Source organism: Numenius arquata, chromosome 4 (genome assembly GCF_964106895.1).
Source record: "Numenius arquata chromosome 4, bNumArq3.hap1.1, whole genome shotgun sequence".
NCBI classification, from domain to species: Eukaryota; Metazoa; Chordata; class Aves; order Charadriiformes; family Scolopacidae; genus Numenius; species Numenius arquata.
This window is the reverse complement of record NC_133579.1, coordinates 11768709-11790365: the sequence shown is the minus strand read 5'-3', so window position 1 is coordinate 11790365 and position 21657 is coordinate 11768709. Positions and strand designations below refer to the sequence as shown.

Genomic DNA, 21657 nt, shown 5'->3' with positions numbered 1-21657 from the left:
AAAAAAAATAAATTAGACTACATTTCTAATGAGTAGCCAATATAACTATTTTGAAAAAGTAATGTATCCACTTAATATGCTGACAAGATTAATTTCTGTCTACTTCAATTATTTTTTATTATTCCAAGGTAATTCTTGTAATTCCTGAATGTTGTTGAATATTAATGCCTTTTGTAGAAAATTTAGGTATTTCTACGTAATGAAACTGCTGGAGGAATCAGAGAGAAGCTACAACAGATTAACATGAAATAAATATTACAGATAGTATTTAAAAGGCACACAAATACTTCAAAACACATACAGTTTCAAATCTTTATTGTTTTAAAATTCTACATGTCTTTTACAATTACAATAATTTGTTACTTAAATGACTCTTGTATGGTTAATGTACAATGAGTTTTTTCCTGAAACTCAACCATGAAATACAATTTCATCAATATGATTTTTCTAAATAGATTAATACAAGATTTCTGTTTTGTTGGGAAGAACAAGTGCTTCACTTTGAACAAACGGCACAGACGTCCTCCCTTCAGAATCTGTGTGATCAATCCATCGAAAGTGCTTTTGAAGATTGCAGATCTAACTGTGACTGATTTTCAAAATCAGTCTATCAAATTACAAGGGTTTTTTAACATTAAAGAGCATTTTCATGTAATGAAACAAGTTGCAGTAGTTATTTTTATTCATCTACTGAGGCAAACTCATGTTGAGGAAAAATTATATGATTATCTGCATGCAATGAACACTCCTCTTTAAATAGTTGATGAATTTTACACATATAAAGAATCTGTTAAAGAGTGCAAGTACTTTGATAATGATTTCACAAAAGGACGTATGCTGGTAATAATGGTAACTAACATTTAACATCTAAATACAAGCTAATGTATATTTAACAGGCAATTAACATGGCTAACAAACCATGTTTCATGTGGTTGCCCTTTGAGAAAATGAACTCATTTGGTCCACACTCCTAAAGTTATCTGGGTAAAAAAATTGGAACAGTTAGGGCCAGAGTTTTTGATGAAATTCTTGTTTCTAAAATGTGACCTGTTAAAAAGTAAAAGCAGTACATCAATGACGTATCTTGTCACATGACCTCAGTATAAAAAGATGGCCTGATATTTGGAGCGATGAACGAGCACTGAAGGACAAGTCAAAAAAGAATGGAGACAGAATGAACTAAAACTTTGTTGTGTTATACTTTCTTGTTCCATGGTACTGCTTTCACTCTGTAGAATTTTGTACCCAAAGGAACTTTAAATCTGTTTTGTGCCTACAAAGAAAAAAAAAATAAATCGAATTACATTAGAAATGTGGGATTATTCTCCCATTTTTCTATTTTTAAGCAGAAACTGATTCCCACCCCTCAGCATTTATGAGACCCTTTGGAGCCCGGCAAGGTTCTGGGCAGTATGGACACAACTACCCATTGCTGAGTTATTCGTTTTTCTAGTTCCCCTTCTCTTGATTATTCACTGACTAAAACCAGAGCAGCAATGGCAGAACCGAGGATAATTTTCATCTCACTTATTATGCAGAGAGTAATTTTTACAATTTTTACAAATATTAAATCTGATTTTCTCCTCTATTCATTTCATCAGATGATTTTCCATTACTATTTCCTTACCTTTTTTGCCTGGCAATATTCCTTTTCCATCACTTTTCCTAGCACCCAAGGTCTTCTAGATGCACCTGAAGCTAAAGAGACAAAATATTTATAGTTTTAGATAATCAACCACAGATAACAGGATATTATATTCAATATGGTTAAAGAGCATTTGCTAACATTATCCCATTGAAAGCAGAAGTTATTAAAAAAAAAAACCCTTTTAAAAATAAATTCACAAAAATTAAATAAGTTCAGATGTCAAGACAGGTCACTGATGTTTTCAAACAAAAAAATTGTTTTCCAGTTTAAAATTTGTTTTAAAAGCTAACATTAGAAGAAACAAAAGCAAATCCAAACTGAAATTAATTTAAAGATTCAAAATTATTCTCATCAACGAAGCTTGACCTTTTGGTTCGATTTAGGGTGAGAATTTCTTGAACTACTTCAAAGGATAGAAAGTCTTGTATACTTAGCTATTATAATTGCCCTTACTGAAACATTTGCTTATTTTTCTGTATTAGTGATGGAAATTAGTTACTCATAAATAATAATTTTAAAGTCCTACAAGTCTGCTAGTTTTGGTTGTAGTCCTCAGAGTACCCGATACTGCTCAAAAAGGAGAAATGTGAAAAACCTCAATAATAAACTGACATGTCAAAAGAGCAACAAGTGGACATAAACTTTCAGCTTGTACCCATTTTGTAACAGTAAGGAAATGCATGTTTGTCTTGTACCCCAAGAAATTATATCCATTTTACTTGCTTTGCTCTTTTCTAACTATCACTAATCACGGCATGAAGAAAACATCAAAACAGATGGAAGGAACAGCTCACATATGCTCTGCATAACACTAAAAATCAATGTTTTTCTAAGCACGACTATTTATGAGATATTCTAGTGACTAGAACACGAGTCACTCGAGAACCAGAGTTTGAAAATTTAATCTTACCCTTCAAGAGTGATTTGGCTATTGACAATGGAGCAGATTCTGTTCTACTCCGCGCTCCTACAAATCAGTGTAAAGTATTTATAGCCTGTCTGAATGCTCTACAACTAATATTTAAATTACAAAAAAACTTAAGCTTTTTTGAATTTGCTTGTCTGACAGACTCCATTGATCTAACAAAGACAGAAATATGCAGGTTTTTTTCCTTACATTTGCAGATGAAAACCTCCATATCATGAAGATAAGCGACAACACAGAAGCCATGCAGTCCTCAACCAATTTCAGCGTTTTCGTAGCATTCCAAGTGCTCTTAATGTAGACAGAGACACCCTACGATAGCCTAAATCCCTGACACTTAATACTGTAGTTGGTTCTATACAAGATTAAAAACTTGCTATGTACCTCTTGGTACAAAAGGCCAGATTTAGATGTAACATTTTGGCAGCCCTTGAAACAATAATTACCAGTACCTAGGTCCACACCAATTTCCTAAAGTAAATGGTTAAGTCTTCATGTTTGCTTTAGGTGCAGTTTTCTCAGATTTGAGACTAACCAGTTAGCAATTAGTAAGCAATGGAGCAAGCCAAGTCCATTTGAAAACAGACAGGTCAGTGAATTGTGTACTAGAGTAATCTACAAACTGACATGTCTTCTACCTTATATTTGTAAACCAATAATAAGGGAATAAATCATATATCACATAGTTATGTATGCACTACTAATGCCGTAGTTCAGAATCTATTATGTCTATTAAGTAAGACAGGAGTTCTTCCTGTAAACACACATGGGACAGATTCTTCTTCAGCAGCCTCAGAATGCAGCTTGGTGGAACTTGGCGGTCTTCTGGAGACTACACAATGATTTCAGAGGTATCATCTTTCACCATAACTGAAATCTATGACTCTGCTCATTGAGAGTAAGTTGACAGCTGCTGACATGCAATAACATATAGAAACTTCTACTGATAAATTAGAATTAATAACAAAATATTCTTAGACATTTCTGCAAAGTTGGGAGCATGGGTGGATTTGCAAAAAATACTAGGTGATAGTATAAAGATGTATTAAAGATGTTTATACAAATTTAACATAGGACAGTTTAGTGCGAAGTATTGTTATTTTCCCTCATTACAAAAAAAAAAGTAGTACATCAATTTAACTAAGTTTACATAGCTGCCAAAAATAGCCAACAAATAACCTGAAGATTAAGGTAGGAAAAAAGCCAACGTGCCATCAACCTGAACATAAGGAAAACATAAAGAAACCGTTCTCTAAAAACTTCTAAGTCCTGCTTAAATTGGGTGGAAAAACTTTATCAGCAAAAACACTGTTTGCAAATCCCCATATACTGTGGTCTACATTTTGTTATTTCAGACACGTATTTGGGTTCATAAATTCCAGTCACTTTGCAGAAGTTGAGCTACAGAGAAAACAAATTTTATCCAAAGAATCTTCAAAGCTCATAATAAAATCAGCTATTTAAAGAAGTAAGAACTAAGCATGTAGTTTTGACAGAAATGTTACACTGAGTGTTGTATTTACTTTCCTCATCAGAAAAAGACACTGAAAACATAAATCCAGATAAAAATATTTCTAAGACATACACAGTTATACATTATTATTCATGTTACTGAATAGGTAATTGGCCTGATGGGAATATTTTCCCCATAGACATATTAACATACATTGGGTATGTACAAAATTGGCATTTTCTCTCTCTCTCTTTTTTTTGGGGGGAGGCCGGGTGGGGGAGCTCGGGGTTTTTTTTGTTTGTTTTTAACAGCTTAGTTTGAAGATGCAGATATTTTTCCCTATTTTTCTAAGATATTAATATCCATATAATTTTTTTATTTAAAATGTTCTGCCATGAAAAAAGTTTAGCATTAGAACAAATAACAAAAGCTACAAAGATAGCCGATAGTTATCTGTATTACATGGTTCTCATTTACCACATACCTATTTACAAAATCACTTAAGCGTTAGAAAGTTAAGAGTGTTATTTATAGGAGGAGATAATAATTGAAAGTAATCTGACACTTACCACACTCACCTGGTTTGAGATCCAGTGCAGCAAGAGATTCTGAGTGCAAGAAATACAAGGTCGGACTAACAGTAAACAATACATAATTGTCATGCCTTTCATCCAAGATGATGAGAACCAAATCGCCAACCTGAAAACTGGGGGAAAAAAGTAAAATCAAGGAACTTCAACTAAAAAGAAAACTATAGAAGTTGTTTCTACTTCTATGCCAGCTCATATACATTTCATATTTTCTGAAGTCAACAAAAATTCTACCTTTTAAAAATTTTCTGAAGTGTTTTTCTACATACATCAGCTCAAATTATTGTTTTCAGGAGAACCGAGTTTTGCTTTTACCTAACTAAATACTAACACTTCAATTTTGTATTATTTTATTCATCAATACTTATGTTAATGATCACTGTACTAGTGTTTACAAACACTCTTTTGATGTTTTAAACTGATGTCAATTTAAACATGGAAGAAAACAGCAAAACATTTATGTAGCTATTCAGTCTAAAAATCTGTTTCTTTCTGACACCAGAATAGCAGAAGCAGCCACAAAGTTCTCATGCCAAGTTTCAGTAACAGAACTCAAAGAACTTTTTCTGTCTGCAACTTCTGTTTCACAGTGCAAATGTGTTGTAAGTATATTATTTACCCATAAATGAAATTAAGTCTAAAATAGATACAAATGAAGCATTAGACCATGAGAGGGTTCTATGAGTAAATACTACTACTATTCTGAGGATGGGGAGGACATCAATAACTGACAGCTAAACTGTAGAGGTGACCTATGTATCTTTTTAGCACAAAGCAAGAACATAAAAACCATGACATTCTTTAACTATATACTTATTACTGAATACAGATCCATCTGTTTATATGAAAATTAACATGTACTTACTCTCTAATTGCTATTTTTTCAGAATGTCTTGAGGATACTGACGACATGCTCTGGGACATCTATTAAAAAAAAAGAAAAGCTATCAAATATTGGCAAGCTATGATGAAATGTACATTGCAGGTAACAATATGGTTAAGACAAAATAAATCATTTATTATTGATTTCAAACAGTCTCTATTCCTGCAGATCTTATACTCACTCAGGAAAACAGCATACCTTCCTGTCATCCTGTTCTGTAGCAGGTTTGGTTGGGTGTTGTTTGTTTGGGGCTTTTTTGTTGTGGTTTTGTTTTGCTCTTGTTTTTTTAATTAAATGGCTACCTTTTATTATGAAGTTTCTCACATAATTGACTTCTCCCTCATTATTTTAAACTGAAAAGTGCTTTCTAGATCAGTGCCAGTGAAGATTTGTTCTGAGCATGCCAAGAGCTATGATACAGCTGTGCACTCTTAACACAGAAGCCACTGGCATTCTCCAAAAGGCTGAAGGTATAACATTGGAGGTTAAATACGTTTCTTGCAATTAAACTCTGGATTTTGAACTTGATATGGTCTCTCAGTTTTACTAAGGACCGTCACATAATCTAAAGTTTACTGTAATAGACAGCACTCCCTGGAATAAAACTGAAGTCAAATTTACTAAGAACAAACAAAGGCTCCATTAAGAATTGTGTCCAAAACCTTACATATCTCCTATATGCACAGTATTTACCTTTAAATCTGTTTAATTAATACTGGCACGTGAACCAACTTTAATAGGATAACTAGATCTAAAAATGAATTTAAGCTTACATACGCTTTCTACAATAATTGTGATGATAAGAAATGAAAATGGGTAACACTACTTCATATCTATTAAGTGATACATAGCCCACATCCAAGCAAGAAGATAGCGAAGCTGATCTGATGTAAACGTGTCCATTTCATTACCGTTTGACAACCTCCTTATAGAAGACAATTCATAATTGCCCTCCAAGAAACTCTGACTAGAGGTCTTGGAGTTTTTCCATAGGTTCCTACTTCCTGGACCATTTATACGTGCTTCTGAAATCTAGATTACTTATGCTTGAAGTTTAACACATGATTTTTTCAGCTGTAACTCAAATATTGTTACCTACAGCATATTTCCTATTGTCAGTCTTCCCCCTGCCCCGTCCCGAGAAACAGTGTCAGCCTCTCTTAATACCAGCTCGAAGCCTATTCACTGCTTTTCTTCATTTCTTCAAAGAATGAGTCCAAATTGAATACAGTACAACACAAAAACCTCTCAACTTCCGATGACGCTTTCAGCAGTTTTATTTATGGACTCCAACTTCAGATCAATTTTTTTTGTTTGTTAGAGACTACATTTTGACTTATTACCACTGTACTTTTCTTTCCTGAAAGACTGCTATGTTGAGGTTATCAAGTTGCCTATTTGCCACTTCCCTTAGCAACTAAAACATTTCTGAAGTTAATAAAACACATTTTTAGATTTTTAACAAACTGAAATTTGTAGGTTTTTCTTATTTTTTTCATAAACTTAAAACATACATTGCACAAATACTGACCAATCTTTGATTTAATCTCTTGTTTTCCTCTTCTTTCAACTGCAAAGTCTGAAAGAAAATATCATCTAATTACCTTATACGGTATAAACATTTAAAAAAAATTTTTAATGTGACCAGAACCACACTACTTATACAATGTAGATATTTACTACAGCTTTCAGTTTTAAAACAATATCAAAATATCTTTGGAACAAAGACACATAAAAAAAAAAAATTGAAGTCTAGCAATCACCACAATGCCATAAAACCCCACTGCTAAGCCACCCTTATCTCCATACTCAACCTTCTCCTTAAGTCAGAAAAACATTTCACTGATAGAACAGCAAAAGAAATGTAATGTATTACTATTCTATAGCTTCCACCCATGACAAATCCTTTGTGAACAGATGACAGAATAAAGCATGTAAGTGCTCCTAATGAGAAACATCTAGCAAAAATTTAAGGTATGTGTTTGGGAGAAGCAAGGAGGGTGAGGTATAAACTTGCAATTCTAGCCTGTAGGAGCATGACCTTAGAAAATTGTAATTTTAAGCACATTCATAACAAGTGTAATTTCACTTTTTACAGCAGCAATACTGCCAAGATTATAGTGCATCTCAGGTAGAATTAAAAATGATCTAAGTAGGTGCAGCCTAAGAGGAGAAATTACCCATTTCCAAGAGAAACACATAAATCAATCTTAATTGCTGTCCAGCTGCTTTGGATGCCTTAATTTGAAAAAACAATCAAAACTTTTTTTTTGCTACAGAAATTCCCTAGAGCAATGACCTGTGCCTCCTAAAAGGAAATATTACACCTGACTCGATTCATACTGAAGCCTACATAAACAAACTTTAAATTAGGTCAAGTATAATGTATTAACACTTATTTTTAATTACTTCAACAAATTATACTGATCTGAAATGAGTACAATGAAAAACCATTCTATAGAATTATATTTTTAAGTCTTACAGATACTATATATTGCATCAGAATATAAGTGACCACAGGACAACTTCACACATACATATTTTTAAGTTCTTAGTTGTAATGCTTAACCTCACAAAATCTACTCACTCTTTCCAGCAACATTATCCTCTGTTTTTCTTCAGACATATGGACATTTTCACTGAAAGAGAAAGAAGAAAATGGATAGGTTAAAAATTAAAAAAAAAATTAATTAATTTTTTTTTTTATGATGAAAAATTCTCTTTCCCAGCCCCTCACATTCACCCGGTGATGAGAGTTATGCTTTTGCTAGCACAGAGGGAACAGCACAGAAAGATACCTTGAGAATCAGCATTAACATTTCTGGCAGGTTTTGCAGGTTGGTTCGTTGGTTGTTTTTTTTCTTTAAACCCAAGTAGCTTCTTTGTTGCAACAAGCCAATGAATTTTCAGTCATTGATTAGTTTACAAAGTTACATGGGACCATTTATGCATATTTTGCATTATTTTTAAAACATCAGGATGAAAGATACAGCTCCAAATGCTTTAGTAGTTAACCCTTGATATTGTGGTTCAGCTCTACAATATCATATTTTCTTAATCTTTGTAGTTTAAAGGGTCTGTGCCCCTGGGACTCTCTAGTAGAGAGACACTAATGTGAACTTGCTAATTGCCTCCATTTATCTGTTAGATAAACTGAGCACTGGGCCATGATAAGATAATGTTAACACCCTAAGAAGAAATCTCCTAAAAAACACGGAGAGAAATTCCTAATAGAATCAAAATATATTTTTAAAGGCAGGTTAATAGGGAAGAAACAGTATCTTTTGTAGTCCAAACTGATTTGGTTAGTGGAAAAAAAAAAAAAACAACAAGTTTTTGGACGTATAGTTCATTCATCCAGTCTGACAAAACATGGCATAAATCAAGAAAATGCCAAGTAGAACCAAAAGATTATAATTAAAGCCATGCTAATCATTACTTCAGTTAAAAGGCTGTTTAGCTCTCAGGTAATAGGAAGCAGTCAACAGAAACCTGTAATAATTTCTGCCTACTTATTACCTGACTTGTAGTACATTGAGCCAAAATTTTTTGTTCTCAGGTTTACCTTTTCAGGTTTTTTGTAAACCTGCCGTGAAAGTTCAGGACTAAAATAATTACTGAAAGAAATAGTTCTCCTTCGAAAGATAGGGCATTTCAGTGTTTTACTGATTCTCAGTGCAAGTTTAGCTTGGTAAGCAACAACTGTTTTCATCTTTGCTTCCACAGTTAGTGCGCTGGATGCATTATTCTGGGTTAGGCAGCATCAGTTGTGATGGGCACTGATTAAAGGGAATGTAAGTAAATCTAACAATTCTGCTTTTGCTTCTCCGGCAAAACCTCATTCTACTTGCATATTTCCCAGCGAGGTTCTTTACTTCTGTGAGAGGTAAGCAGAAGTCTGAGAAAATGCACAGGTTGCAATATCTTAATGATCCTCCACCAAGATCGTAGGCAAAGGGGTAGCGACCAGGAGCCTACAGTCAGTTACTGCATTTTCCTTTCAACAGCGCAATAAAAATTTGCAAGCTGTATCAAGTGGGTGATTCAAAGATGCAGCCAATTTCTTCAGGTAAGCGTTCTTAATCATATTAGGGGTATAACGAAATTAGTATGGGATTCAAAGTTTTTTTTTCATGCAAATGAGTACAACAAGCATTACACTGTACAGTTCTGGAGCATAAATGCTATTCCGAGAAGTCTCAGAAATAAGAGCATATGAATTTTATTTTATTTTTTTAATAAGATGACGAGATCTGTCTTCCCAAAACACCTCATTGCACTGAGGTTACCGGAACAAAGCAGACTCACTGTCTATTCAGGGTAACACAACACAGCCTACGATATTTATCAACTTCACAAATTAGATATCCTATGGGAGGATTATATATGGGAGAAAAGAACTAACAATGCAATCATAACCGGTGTATTCAAAGTCTATTAAAAAAACTACTGCAGGTGTAAAATCATAAAATAAAACAAGCCATGTGACTGCTAATATTTAGAAGTGTCTTCCAATTCAAATTCAAATTTCCTTAAACACCTTCAACATTGTAGGAAAGGGTCTTAAAATGAGTATTCCTAGTACAAGAGAATTAAAGACATGCAATCTTCCACCACAAGGAGGTAGAAAGCATTAGCGTGAAGAACAGTTCTCATGAATTAGTAAAACCTACGATGTGGTGAGTATTTCAGTTTTCTCTTCAGCTGCTACAGCAGAAACAATCATACTGTAGATTTTTTAATTTTTCTAGTTTTCCCCAGGTTTTATTTGGAGTTAAGAAAAAAACACAAACAAACCAATTGGAATGCCCTGGAAAAAACTTCTTCACCCTTTTTTCCAGAATTCTCTCCCAGTAACCTTCTCTGAATGGATTATGACATTGAACTGAGCATGATAATAGCTCAGTATCTTCTAGAAATGAGTCCTATTTTAATGCACCCATTTCACGTGCTATTCACTCTCTCTTATTATAGTCAGAAAGTACATGTAATAGAATGTGCTCATTTTAGTAGAGAATTTTTAAGCCTAACATTCTACATTTGTTAAGAGAAATCTATGACAATTGTTAAGAAAATTGAAAAAAAAAACAGGATATTTGCATGCATTATCAGAACCTCTTCTCTTGGAAAAGAGACATCAGACAGTCTTCACTATACAAAAACCTTCACAAAATTACTTCAGGTGCATTTAAAGTAAGAGTCAAGGAACTTGATGTAGATTTTCATGGAAGTAAGTATTGAAAAAAGAAAATATATCCACAGTAGGCTGGATTCCTGACAACAACTAACAGGACAGCTTTGTACCAGTCAGAATTATTTAAGTTCAGAAGACTTCATAGTCACCTACTGAGACCACATCACCGTCTAGTAGCTTTACAAATGGGCTCTTAAGTTACCAGGTAAGGCATTATATGCCAATACTAAAGTGTACTGCTATTGTAGGGCATCCAAACTAGAGAATACAGCGAAGCTGATGACTGCAACAAAACTCCATTAAGTTCCCTCTGATCTTTATAATCATCTCAGTATTTCAAGCATTGCTTCAGACACCTACCTGCAAACTAGCCACTGCTTAATTAAACCTCCATACAAAAAGGGTGATAAGCAGTTAAATGTGTGTGATATCAACATAACATTATTTGAATCTGTTGTAAATTCAGATTATCAACCAAATCCAAACACAAGACAACTGATTTTACGTGAAAAGTTTAGTTTGAAGTACATAAATTTCTTGCCCTAGCTGCTTTCCTCAAGTGAGGGTTTAAACCATTGCAAAGTTTTTTCCCAGTCCCCTCACGCCTTCCAGTAAGTCAGCAGTGCATCACAGCTGACAGTACTGATGATTCAGAGGTCATACAAACAAAGGGATACTGAATACCTGTCTTTCTCTCCAATAATACAAAACATCAATCCATCAAGGCCACTTAATCAACCTCAGTCCCATTACTTGTTTTGAATCCTGACAATTAGCCCAATTTCTAATACGTATAGCTATCGCCCCTTCCTCTTCCTCAAGGAATGTTATTATGCTACCTTACAGCCATCATGTACACAAACAAGAATGAAATTTTTTGTTTTTTAAATGAGAGCCAGACACTGTTTAAAAGATATGCCAATAACATGCAACCACCCAATTCATCCTAGGCCACCATTGCAATTGTTCTCCTGTTTGACTTACATTTACTATACTTAAGTCCATTTTTTTAATCTCATAATTGCAAGGCAAAGTTTCACTTTTAAGTTGCAAACTTTAAGTCATCAAAACCACATTTCTGATGACTGTGACACCCCAACTGTATGCGTACACTTAAAAGAATATTTTTAGCAAGAACATCAAAGCAGAAGTAGCATTAAACATGCTCATTTGTACTTCACAACACCCAACAGCACACATTGAAAGAACAGGAGTGTGCTTCATGTATTTCTGCTACAACGCCCCACACACTTACTGCACGGCCATCATACTGGTTTCCATCGCAGAGTCCAGTCTCCCTTCAGCTGCAATGTCAGAGACCAGTCTGTCTGTGTCAGTGGGAATATCAGCTGCGCAGGCTCCACAAACTTCTGAAGCCGCCGCTGAGTAGGTTGATGGAGAAAAATTACTACTTCTCAGTTTATTAACTTCTTCTTCAAGCTTTTTCTTCTCTTCAAGTAAGCGAGCTCGATCTTCAGAAAGTGTTTCAATCAAATCTATGACACAAGTAAATAAAAATTTTAACAGCAGCAGCACTAAGGATCAAAACCAATCTGTACTGAACAGAATTATCTTATTAGAAAAGATAAATAATTTTTTTAGAACTTTGCTTACCCTTATCTTTTTCTTGCTGTTGTGTTAGCACTTTTAATTTGTCACTAAGATCATTAATTATGTTTTCTTTTTTCATTTTCTCTCTTGCCAGAACAGTGTTAAAGTTGGTCTGAAAACAGAAAGAGGTATTACTGAAATAAATGTACTGTATAAACGTAACGCAAAATTCATCACTAGAATAAAGTACCAAACATATCGCTCCTTTCAATTTCCTAAATTATAATTAAACAAGGAAGCAAACTTGTTCACAGATTACTTCAGTGGAGAGAGAACTTGTCTGAACATTTTATCTCTGTAACAGTTTTTTTTTTTTCATTTTTATCCCTCCTGTTCCCCCAAGCCAAATATACACATAGTAAAATTATAAAGAAATCATCATTAAATAAAAAAATGATTTGTAAATTGTTTTTTTTAAACACAATACTTTATATTCCAATTAATGTCCCACAGTTGCATGTTTTGTAATAAAACCAGTTTCTTTAAGGATTAAAATGGCTATTAAGAAAAAGCTGCACTGCATAAAGATATGTTACATGCAATATAAAAGAAAAATATGATTAGTAATACGCTAGAATAATATACTGGAATCTACGTTAAAAACGGATTTCAAGTCCTGCATTAATTCCTCAGTGAACAATTGAAGCAGAAGTTATACAGGAATCCTGGCTAATTAGCTTGAATAACTGAACGTAAGAGACCAGCATATCCTTCTCTATCAGCCTGACCAATCTGCTTCTTGAAGCCTTCTACTAACCATTAAGTCCTCACTCCTCCTACTCTTACTGTTATGCTGAAGAGACAGACAGACACTAACAAAAATCATCTATTAAAAGGATATTTTAAACTACAATTTCACTTTTTTTGTGAATTTTACAATCCAGTCATGACCTGTGACTACCAATTCTCATTCAAATAACAAGCTATTTAGTGGGCTACACATTCCAAAAACTACCAAGCTTGACAAACGTAAGTAACAACTCTAATAGAGCTTTACTAAGGAAAAAAAAAAAAATTAAAAAATTGATATAAAGAGTGAATCTTAATAGCCAGAATATTCAGTGAGCCAGTCCAGTATGCTGGACTGGTACACTTTTTTTTTTTTTTTTAAGTAAAACCAGAAACAAACACAGACGTTTCCATCTTTCACTGGAATTTGCTGTTAATGAACCTTCCCTTCCATGTTCTGCTGCATGAGTGAAGAAAATCATTAAATAGTGAGGAAAATAGGTTAAGGCAGATTCTGATGAAAAAAGAAATCTTATGATTACCCGTGTTATGTATAAAATATTTCAGTTAGATATACTATGTAAGGCTCACTTCAGCATTAGTGTCTGCAGTCCAAAAATTCAAAAATATTCCATTCTTTCTAACTGTCTGCAATTTTCTGCTCTCTGCAGCAAGTGATTCATAGCATTCATTCACCAAGCTGGTTGATCGCTACGCTGTCTCTTTGTCCTTATTTGATCCCACCATCGCTAAAGCAAGTAGAAAGGCTTTTCTGTTTTAAGCACCTCTTAGTGTTTAAATGCAACAAAGCTGTAGATAATAGCTGTTACTAAGAGAGATTAAATTTAAGAACTTAAGACTCATCTACAAAATCTGAGAGACTGAAGATGTTTTGAAAGGAAAAAGAAATGTGTGGATACATATATAATTATTAATCCAGTGCAATATGATTTTGTATCAAGGTGTGGAGTACATAATAATAAGTTTATTAGGTAAAATATAATATTTGCTTTGAACCTCAAACGCCACCTGCCCAGGCTAATAAAGTTTAAAAGTCATTAAGCAGCATTCCAAACCAATTAGTATTTCAAAAAATTAATTTTGTGCTGTCCACAAATTTCATGTTAACTTAAACAGTACTTACCTGGTATCTTTCTGGATTTCAATAGATTAAAGGATTAAAAATTTACAGCACTACCTTAATAACATAAGCAAAAGTAAAAAAACAAACAAACAAACAAACAAAAATTGAATCTGTACTGTCCAGTTCACAGATATTAAAAGGTAGGGTGTTGTTTTTTTGGTTTGTTTTATTTTTTTGCTTAAGTATTGTATTCCATTGATGCATCATATCCCGGCTCCAGATAATAGCGCAATTTTAGAATGTCTATAGAAAAAAAAAGTCCGTAACTTCAAAACAGTAAAAGAACATGTAATTCTCATGGGAGCAAAAGTAATAGAAAAGAATCAGTTTTACCTGCTGCTCTGCAGTGAGCGATGTCCTAATGTTCTGCATTTCTTCATTCTTTCTTTTCTCTTGTTCTTCAAGTTGCTCCAAGAACTTCATTTTTTCTTCCTGAAGCTTCTCTTGAAGTTCAGCAACTAAGCTTGATTCAGCAGATGATTCAGTGGGAGGACTTAAAAGAAAATGTTTAGGCTTTAAATTTGCAGCATATACAGAGTCCCAGAATAGATGAAATAAGTAAACACACAAAAAGTCAGAAGTTCGTTTTAAGACATTTTTTCTGAAATATTTAATAAATACTGTATTCAAATTAAGTCACTACTAATCTTCAATTCTACTTTTTAATCATGAGCATCTCACCAAATCTCACTCTTGGGCATTCTGTGTTTTAGTGTACTATACTGGCTCCAATTTTGAAGTTTTGTTGAGGGGGAAGGTTTTTGCATGTTTCTAACATAACAGAAGGCATGGAAAGCGGTAAGAAGAGGCACAATGACGATCAACTCCCTAAAGATTCTTACTATGTCAAAACACAAAGCCTCCAGAACAATCACTTAAAGCAATTCAGCAATAAATTTGATGCTAAGGAATCCAGATGTGAAACTCAAAACTCTGGGTTGCAGAATCTGGAGAACAGTAGTTATGACTGTAAAGAAAGGAAAGCATCAACAGTCATTGAGGCAGCAAAGATAAAGACCTTAAATGGCTCTTGAAACAAGCAATGTTACATAGGCCAAATATTTTCCATTACTGAACCAAAACCATTAACTATGCTCTTCTGTGTTCTGGACTGAGCTATCAAGAACCACCACTGAAAAACAATGGGATAGAGAAATCCCTTTGTTGGGTAACATTTGTGAAAAAATGTATTATTTAAGATTTCTATTATTCCTGTACACCAGAATAATATTTAATATAAAGAAAATCCCCCAAACCTAACTCTCCATCTACATGAATGTGTCAATGGTTTTCTCTAGTCGGAGGACCCTGGAGGTATGGTCTCCTGATATTAGGCAGGTTGTGCTGAAAGCAATACATCGTGTGCTAAGATACTAACGCTCACAAGCACAACGCCTAATGCTAAAAATGCCCCAAGAATTCTTCTTGCTTCATAATGCAATGTGTATCTGTTAAGACTAAGGGCTACAGAACCTCAGAGACACAAGAAAGATTATGCACAGAGAATATGAAAACTGAATTGCAGAGGAGGCAGGGAAACTAAAATTCTGATCGCTGCACACTGGATGGGAGTTTGGGCATCCATGAAAAAACCAGTTCCAGCTATTCCTATGGTCTTTGCTTTACCATATGATCCAGCATATACTCGCCTACCTCTGTTTTGCCATCAATTCTCCTTATCAAGTTAAGAGAGCACAGGATAAGTTTGGCTGAGAAATGTAGAGAGGAGGTATGCCCGCGCCTTACTTTACAAGCAACAAAAATTCACTCATATTATTCCACGCTATCTAAATGCCAAGGTAACAACATCAGCCGAAACCCAAAGCTGTTAGAAGCACTAAAAAAAAAAAAAAAAAAAGCAGCGCAGGTATCATCTGCCTCTCAGGTAGGCTGCCTGTACATCCCTACTCTAAAATGACAAATGATGTATTTCCAACATGGACCTGTCGGAACGGGTCCAGAGGAGGGCCACAAAGATGAGCTGGGGGATCTCTTGTGAGGACAGGCTGAGAAAGTTGGGGTTGTTCAGCCTGGAGAAGAGAAGGCTCCAGGGAGAACTTATAGCAGCCTTCCAGTACCTGAAGGGGGCTACAGGAGAGATGGGGAGGGACTCTTTATCAGGGAGTGGAGCGATAGGATGAGGGGTAATGGTTTTAATCAAAAAGAGGGGAGATTTAGATTAGACATTAGGAAGAAATTCTTTACTGTGAGGGTGGTGAGGCACTGGAACAGGTTGCCCAGAGAAGCTGTGGGTGCCTCTTCCCTGGAAGAGTTCAAGGCCAGGCTGGATGGGGTTTTGAGCAACCTGCTCTAGTGGGAGGTGACCCTGCCCGTGGTGGGGGCGGGGGCTGGAACTCAATGGTCTTTAAGGTCCCTTCAAACCCGCACCATTCTATGATTTAGCAACACTATCAGTGTTCTACCACACGGGCATATACTGAAGATACAAACTGTTATGCAGTAGCTAAGCACTCAAAAAGCCCATCAGAAGCTGTAGATAAAAAGAACTCTGAAAGCCAACCAAACTTCTCAGAATGGCAAAACAACCTTTGACATACCAAAAATCAGAAAAAAAATCAGCAGAGATCAAAGCAAGTCATGAGACATCCAGGCAGATCTTTTTTATGCCACCGAGCAAACATTTTCATGCATTCCCGATACCAGTGCAACACCTGGGTCAAATCTAACAGTTCACCTCCCTGTCCGTGCCTTCCAGACAGCCAATGTAACATTGCTCTGGCAGAAAAGGACATCTGTCTGACAAACATATAGGCACATGCCAAATAAGAGTTGATTTCTACCATTACAAGTTAACTGCTAAACAAGGACTGAGTGAGGATAACAAGTCAACTCAAATTACTGACATAGCTTGGGGTTTTAGGAAGAAAAACCAAACAGGTAGACAAGTGACTTTGAAATATTAAGACAGATTCACATAACATATATGCCCTCTAGAGATAAAACACAGCATGTCCATATTCTAGAGAAAAAGGCTATCAGCAGATTAAAGGCACAAACAGCAGCCTTAGAAGGCAATACATATTTTAACATCACACTGAAATATAAATTACTTGACAGAACTCATGACAACATACTAACTTCTTTAGGTTCAAGTAGGTATTTCTTTGAAATACATTACTATCAGTTTTATCCAGTTTGTGTAAGAATACACACAGCTGTTCTCAGTTGTTCAAATTTAAGTGTAGAAGGTGAATTTTTAGTCTGACACAGCTACATCTTTTTCTTGTTGAGACAAGTTTTTAGAACTTCTACGTTGCATTAACACATATAAAAGAAAAAGAACATACAGTTTATCTTTCTTCTCCTAATTTCACCATATTTCACTGACAGAATATTTTGTTCAATTAAGAGCAGTTTTTAATTTCATTATATCCCAATCACAATATTAATTCAGAAGACGTAATATGATCTTGATTTAATTTTTTGTACACTGAGATACAAAACACAGACACTGATATAACATCATTTAACGATGGATATGTTTGCATATTAAAATCCTGAGGAAATGGGACTGAAGTGGATAATTCAAGTGAAGTGGATATTCAGATTTCCCTTGCACTATGTGAACTGTGTGTGTGTGTCAGAGACTCTGCATAACCTCCCCTCTCCCTTTTTTTTTTTTTTTTAACATTACATTTGATATTTGAAAGTTAAATGCTAAGTCTGTATCCATGTTCTGTACTACTCTTCTGGCTTTTATGCCAGTTCTGTCCATTTTATTGGTGTTTTCCCATACTCGATACTCCAAAACACCTAGAAAAAAAATGCTTTAAGTATTGTACAAACAAGATCTATCCACTCCGTTCCTTCACACTACAAGAATATAAATGACAAATTCTAGCATTTCGAAATAGAATATTGTTTCTAAGCAGTAGTCACATAGAAAAATTCTAGAATTTCCGTTCCACAGCAACATAATCTACTCTGCTGGGAGGCATTATGAACTAGTAAGTAGGTAAGATATGAGAAGTCAGAAAGAGTAATTCTAGATATTTATGGCAAGGGAAAATACATTTTTCTTTTAAAAATGGAAAAACACTGCAGAAATTAACAATGAAAAACAATGATGTTAGGAAGTTCTTTAAAATTACATTGCCCACGTGTTTCATTATAAAGCTCAGACTGAAGACCCTGGATATGTAACTGTGGCAGCCAAAGTCAGTGGGAGTCACGTGGCCATGGGACGGTTCTCAATCAATCGTATCTATTCCCACACACAGTTTTTCATGCCACCATAAGCACCAAGAGCGTATAGTTAGCCAATCAAAAAAAGCTAGACTAAAAGCTAGTCACTGCATGCTCACACAGTGCTAATACCAGAGCAAAGAATGGGAAAGGAGAGAGGCTGAGACCACCAAAATCGGAATTTCAAGCAACAAGCTATTGTGGAAACACTCCTTCAACGTAACATTACAAGACTGAAATATATAACTTTCATTGCTGTCTGGAAATAATATTGTGTAAGACATTTTACAATCTTTAAGATTAACTACAGACACAGGAATATCACTATCTATAAAATGGAAAAAACTGGAATATAGAAACCAACCCAGAAAACACTATTACAAACACATAGAAATTTTACTTGCTGCACAGTACTTCATGAATACGCCATATTAATTACTTTAAAATACCAGGAAAACACAGCAACTTAGTTATTACAGTACCTCTGATTTACTTGCATCTCAAGTTGTTGTATTTTTTCCAAAAGCCCTTTTTCAGCAGCTTCCCTCTGTAATTCAAACTCTTTACAAGCAGTTTGTACTGCATCCTCTTTTTCACAATTGAGCTTCTGAATGAGCAACTGCCTGTCTTGTTCTTGGTTAGATACTAACAGTTCTTTCTCTTCCTCAAGCTTATGGATAATAGCTTCGTATTTTTCCTGCTGCTCACAGAGAGACAATTTTTCTGTTTTTTCCTTTGCTAGGGCATTTGCTTCCAACTCTAACTTACTTTGTAGTTCCATTATTTGCTCTGAAAGTCTTTTTTCTGCCTCAGAAGTTTTTTGATGAAGAAGTGTTACTTTATTTAGTTCAGTTCTAAGCAAATTTGACTCTTCTTCATATCTGTCTATCAGCTCAGAAATGCACTGATCTTTCTCAATTGTCATCAGAGTCCTTAGTTCCGATAAGCCCACTTGATATTCATCATTGTTAATTTGTATTTTACTGTTTAACTTATCTATCTCCTTTTTTAAGCTTTCAGTTTCCTTATCAATCTGAGATTTTAAGGTCTCTTGTTGCTGGTTTCTGCTTTCTTCCAAAAGAAGCTTCATTTCATCAGTCTCTGCCTCCTTCAGGGCAAGTTCAACTTCTAATTTGCACCTCAGATCAGACAGATCTGAAATCTTGAGTTGCAACTCTTCTACTTGCTGTTGTTTCTCTTGCACAACTACTGCATGAGATTCCTGCATTTGTTCAAGTCTCTGCTGGTTCTCTTTTTTTAATTTATCTAAACAGTCCTTGTGCTCAGCTAGCACCTTCTCAAATTCCTGTAAATGCCTGGCTTGTAGGTTGTTTTCCAGTTCTTTTAAATGGCTTTGCTCTAAACTCTCAAGTTCTGCCCTCAGGAGTTGTAGTTTTTCATTGTTTTCAACATGAAGTTTTTTCAAGTCTTCAAGTACTATCTCCCGTGACTGCCTCAGTTCCTTAATTTCACAATTTTGTGTCTCCATTTGGCATTCCAATTCAAGTAATTTCTGGTCTTTTTCATTCTGAAGGCAAACTACAGCTTCCTTCTCATTTTTCACCATTGCAAATTCATCATTCTTATTCTGAAGAACTTCCTCAAGGCCTAATAAGTCACCTTTTAACTTTTTAATCTTCTTCTTGTTTTCTTCACCATCCTCCACTAATTTACTAATTTTAGTTTCATATTCACTTTTCAAAGACTGTAATTCTTTTTGATGTTTATCTTTTAGTGTTTGTTCAAGTGAAAGCTTTACCTTCTCAATGGTATTGACTATTTCTAATGAAGTGCATTTTAAAGAATTAGAAAAGTCACACTGTTCTCTTTGCACAAGTGTTCTAAAGTGGCAAAGATCTTCTTTTATACCTCTTAAATGTACCTTTGAGTCTTGGGCCATAACCCTACACTTCTCCACGCAAGCATTGAGCGATGCATTTTCTACCGAAACGTCCTTTACACGAGTATTTGTATCTTGCATACGCCTACTGTCTATTGCATTGATAACTGAAGAATAAAGAGATTCCACCATCATTTCTGGACTTTGTGGATCACTTATTACGTTAGGAGATACTGGATTTTCTTCTATTACAAATTCATTTACTGCTGACATAAAGTCAGATTCTGGACTTTCTGCCAATGAATCTAAGTCTAATGATCCTTGCTTAAGAGCTTGCTCCAAGTTCGGATGGGCAATAGTTTCAAAATCAAAGGTATGAGCATCAATGCTGTCTGGAGACAACTCTTCTAATGGAGCTGGGGGACACACAGGAGGACAGAGGGGACCCTGAAGACTGAGCGATGGAGGAGTTCTTGAAGAGGTAGCAATTGCGGTGGCTGTTGTACTTTCCATCCTTGGTGTGGTAGCAGATTGTGGCGATGCTTGACTATTGGAGGCCTACGAGTTATAAAATATGAAACAAACATTTAACGAAATGACAGAGAAAGCTGTTAATAAAATTGATTAAAAATTACCAGGCAAAACAAAAAATTAAGAAGTCAGCCTTGTTATCCGTACCAATCCAAAATACATACAACTGAAATTTAAGTAATAATTGCAGAAGTTCAGAGAGATTTTCAGAAAGTTTCAAAAAAGCACAATTTGTAAATACATAAATATTAAATGTTCATCTACCCATAATTCCGGTATAGATCACATATAATTGTATTTGAAAGGACTGAAACATAAGTTTGGATGCTATAAAAGAACTGAAGTAATGAGTCAGAAATAGGCTTTGTTTTCTAACAGTCTACTGATTTCAGTTTTCCTAGTACTTTTGTTACTAAAATGTTTTTATTTTACTGTTGCTAATACAGCTAATAAAGATCAGTGTAATCCAGTCACTATTAATATATAAATTAAGAAGGCTTACAAAAAAGCTTTACAACAAAACTGTTGTCTCCTAATGTATCAAAAACATTCATGCAAATTGTTCTGCTTGTGAAAGTGTACAAGTACAGTGTAATGAAGGGCACATTCTAATTAAAAGCAACACTCTGATTTTTCAGAATGCAAGACTCCACAGCCTGAGCAGAACTTTTTTCCCCTCCGTGCTGCTCCTATTACTCTTAATTTTTGTCATTTTGCCTCTAGACCTTGGATGCCACCAAACCTGATTCTGTAGCAACAGATCCTTCAATATTCAGCTGAAAAGCTAATGGTTAGAATATCCACCCATAATCATCCATGAATAACAGTTTGTAAATCAATAGAAAGATTAAGTAAAGCTTCTCCACCTTCAAAGAACTGTTCCCAAGTAATTCCGATCGATTC

The 21657-nt window shown here is 34.9% G+C and overlaps 1 protein-coding gene across 2 annotated transcripts in view; it reads right to left on the bottom strand.

The window, feature by feature from the left end:
- Positions 1-289: 289 nt before the first annotated feature.
- RB1CC1 (RB1 inducible coiled-coil 1) overlaps positions 290-21657 on the bottom strand; it is a 60984-nt gene continuing 39616 nt past the window's right edge. Inside the window, exons 13-22 of one of the 2 annotated variants that reach the window (XM_074146877.1) lie at positions 18866-20781; positions 14511-14670; positions 12308-12416; positions 11949-12189; positions 8087-8138; positions 7031-7078; positions 5482-5540; positions 4605-4732; positions 1628-1698; positions 290-1273 (exon numbers count right to left, since the gene is read on the bottom strand). In XM_074146877.1, coding sequence (XP_074002978.1) covers positions 1196-1273; positions 1628-1698; positions 4605-4732; positions 5482-5540; positions 7031-7078; positions 8087-8138; positions 11949-12189; positions 12308-12416; positions 14511-14670; positions 18866-20781 — 2862 coding nt within the window. In that variant the 3' untranslated portion in view covers positions 290-1195. Of the gene's footprint in view, positions 1274-1627; positions 1699-4595; positions 4733-5481; positions 5541-7030; positions 7079-8086; positions 8139-11948; positions 12190-12307; positions 12417-14510; positions 14671-18865; positions 20782-21657 lie in introns of both variants that reach the window. The other variant, XM_074146876.1, reaches the window with a different exon arrangement.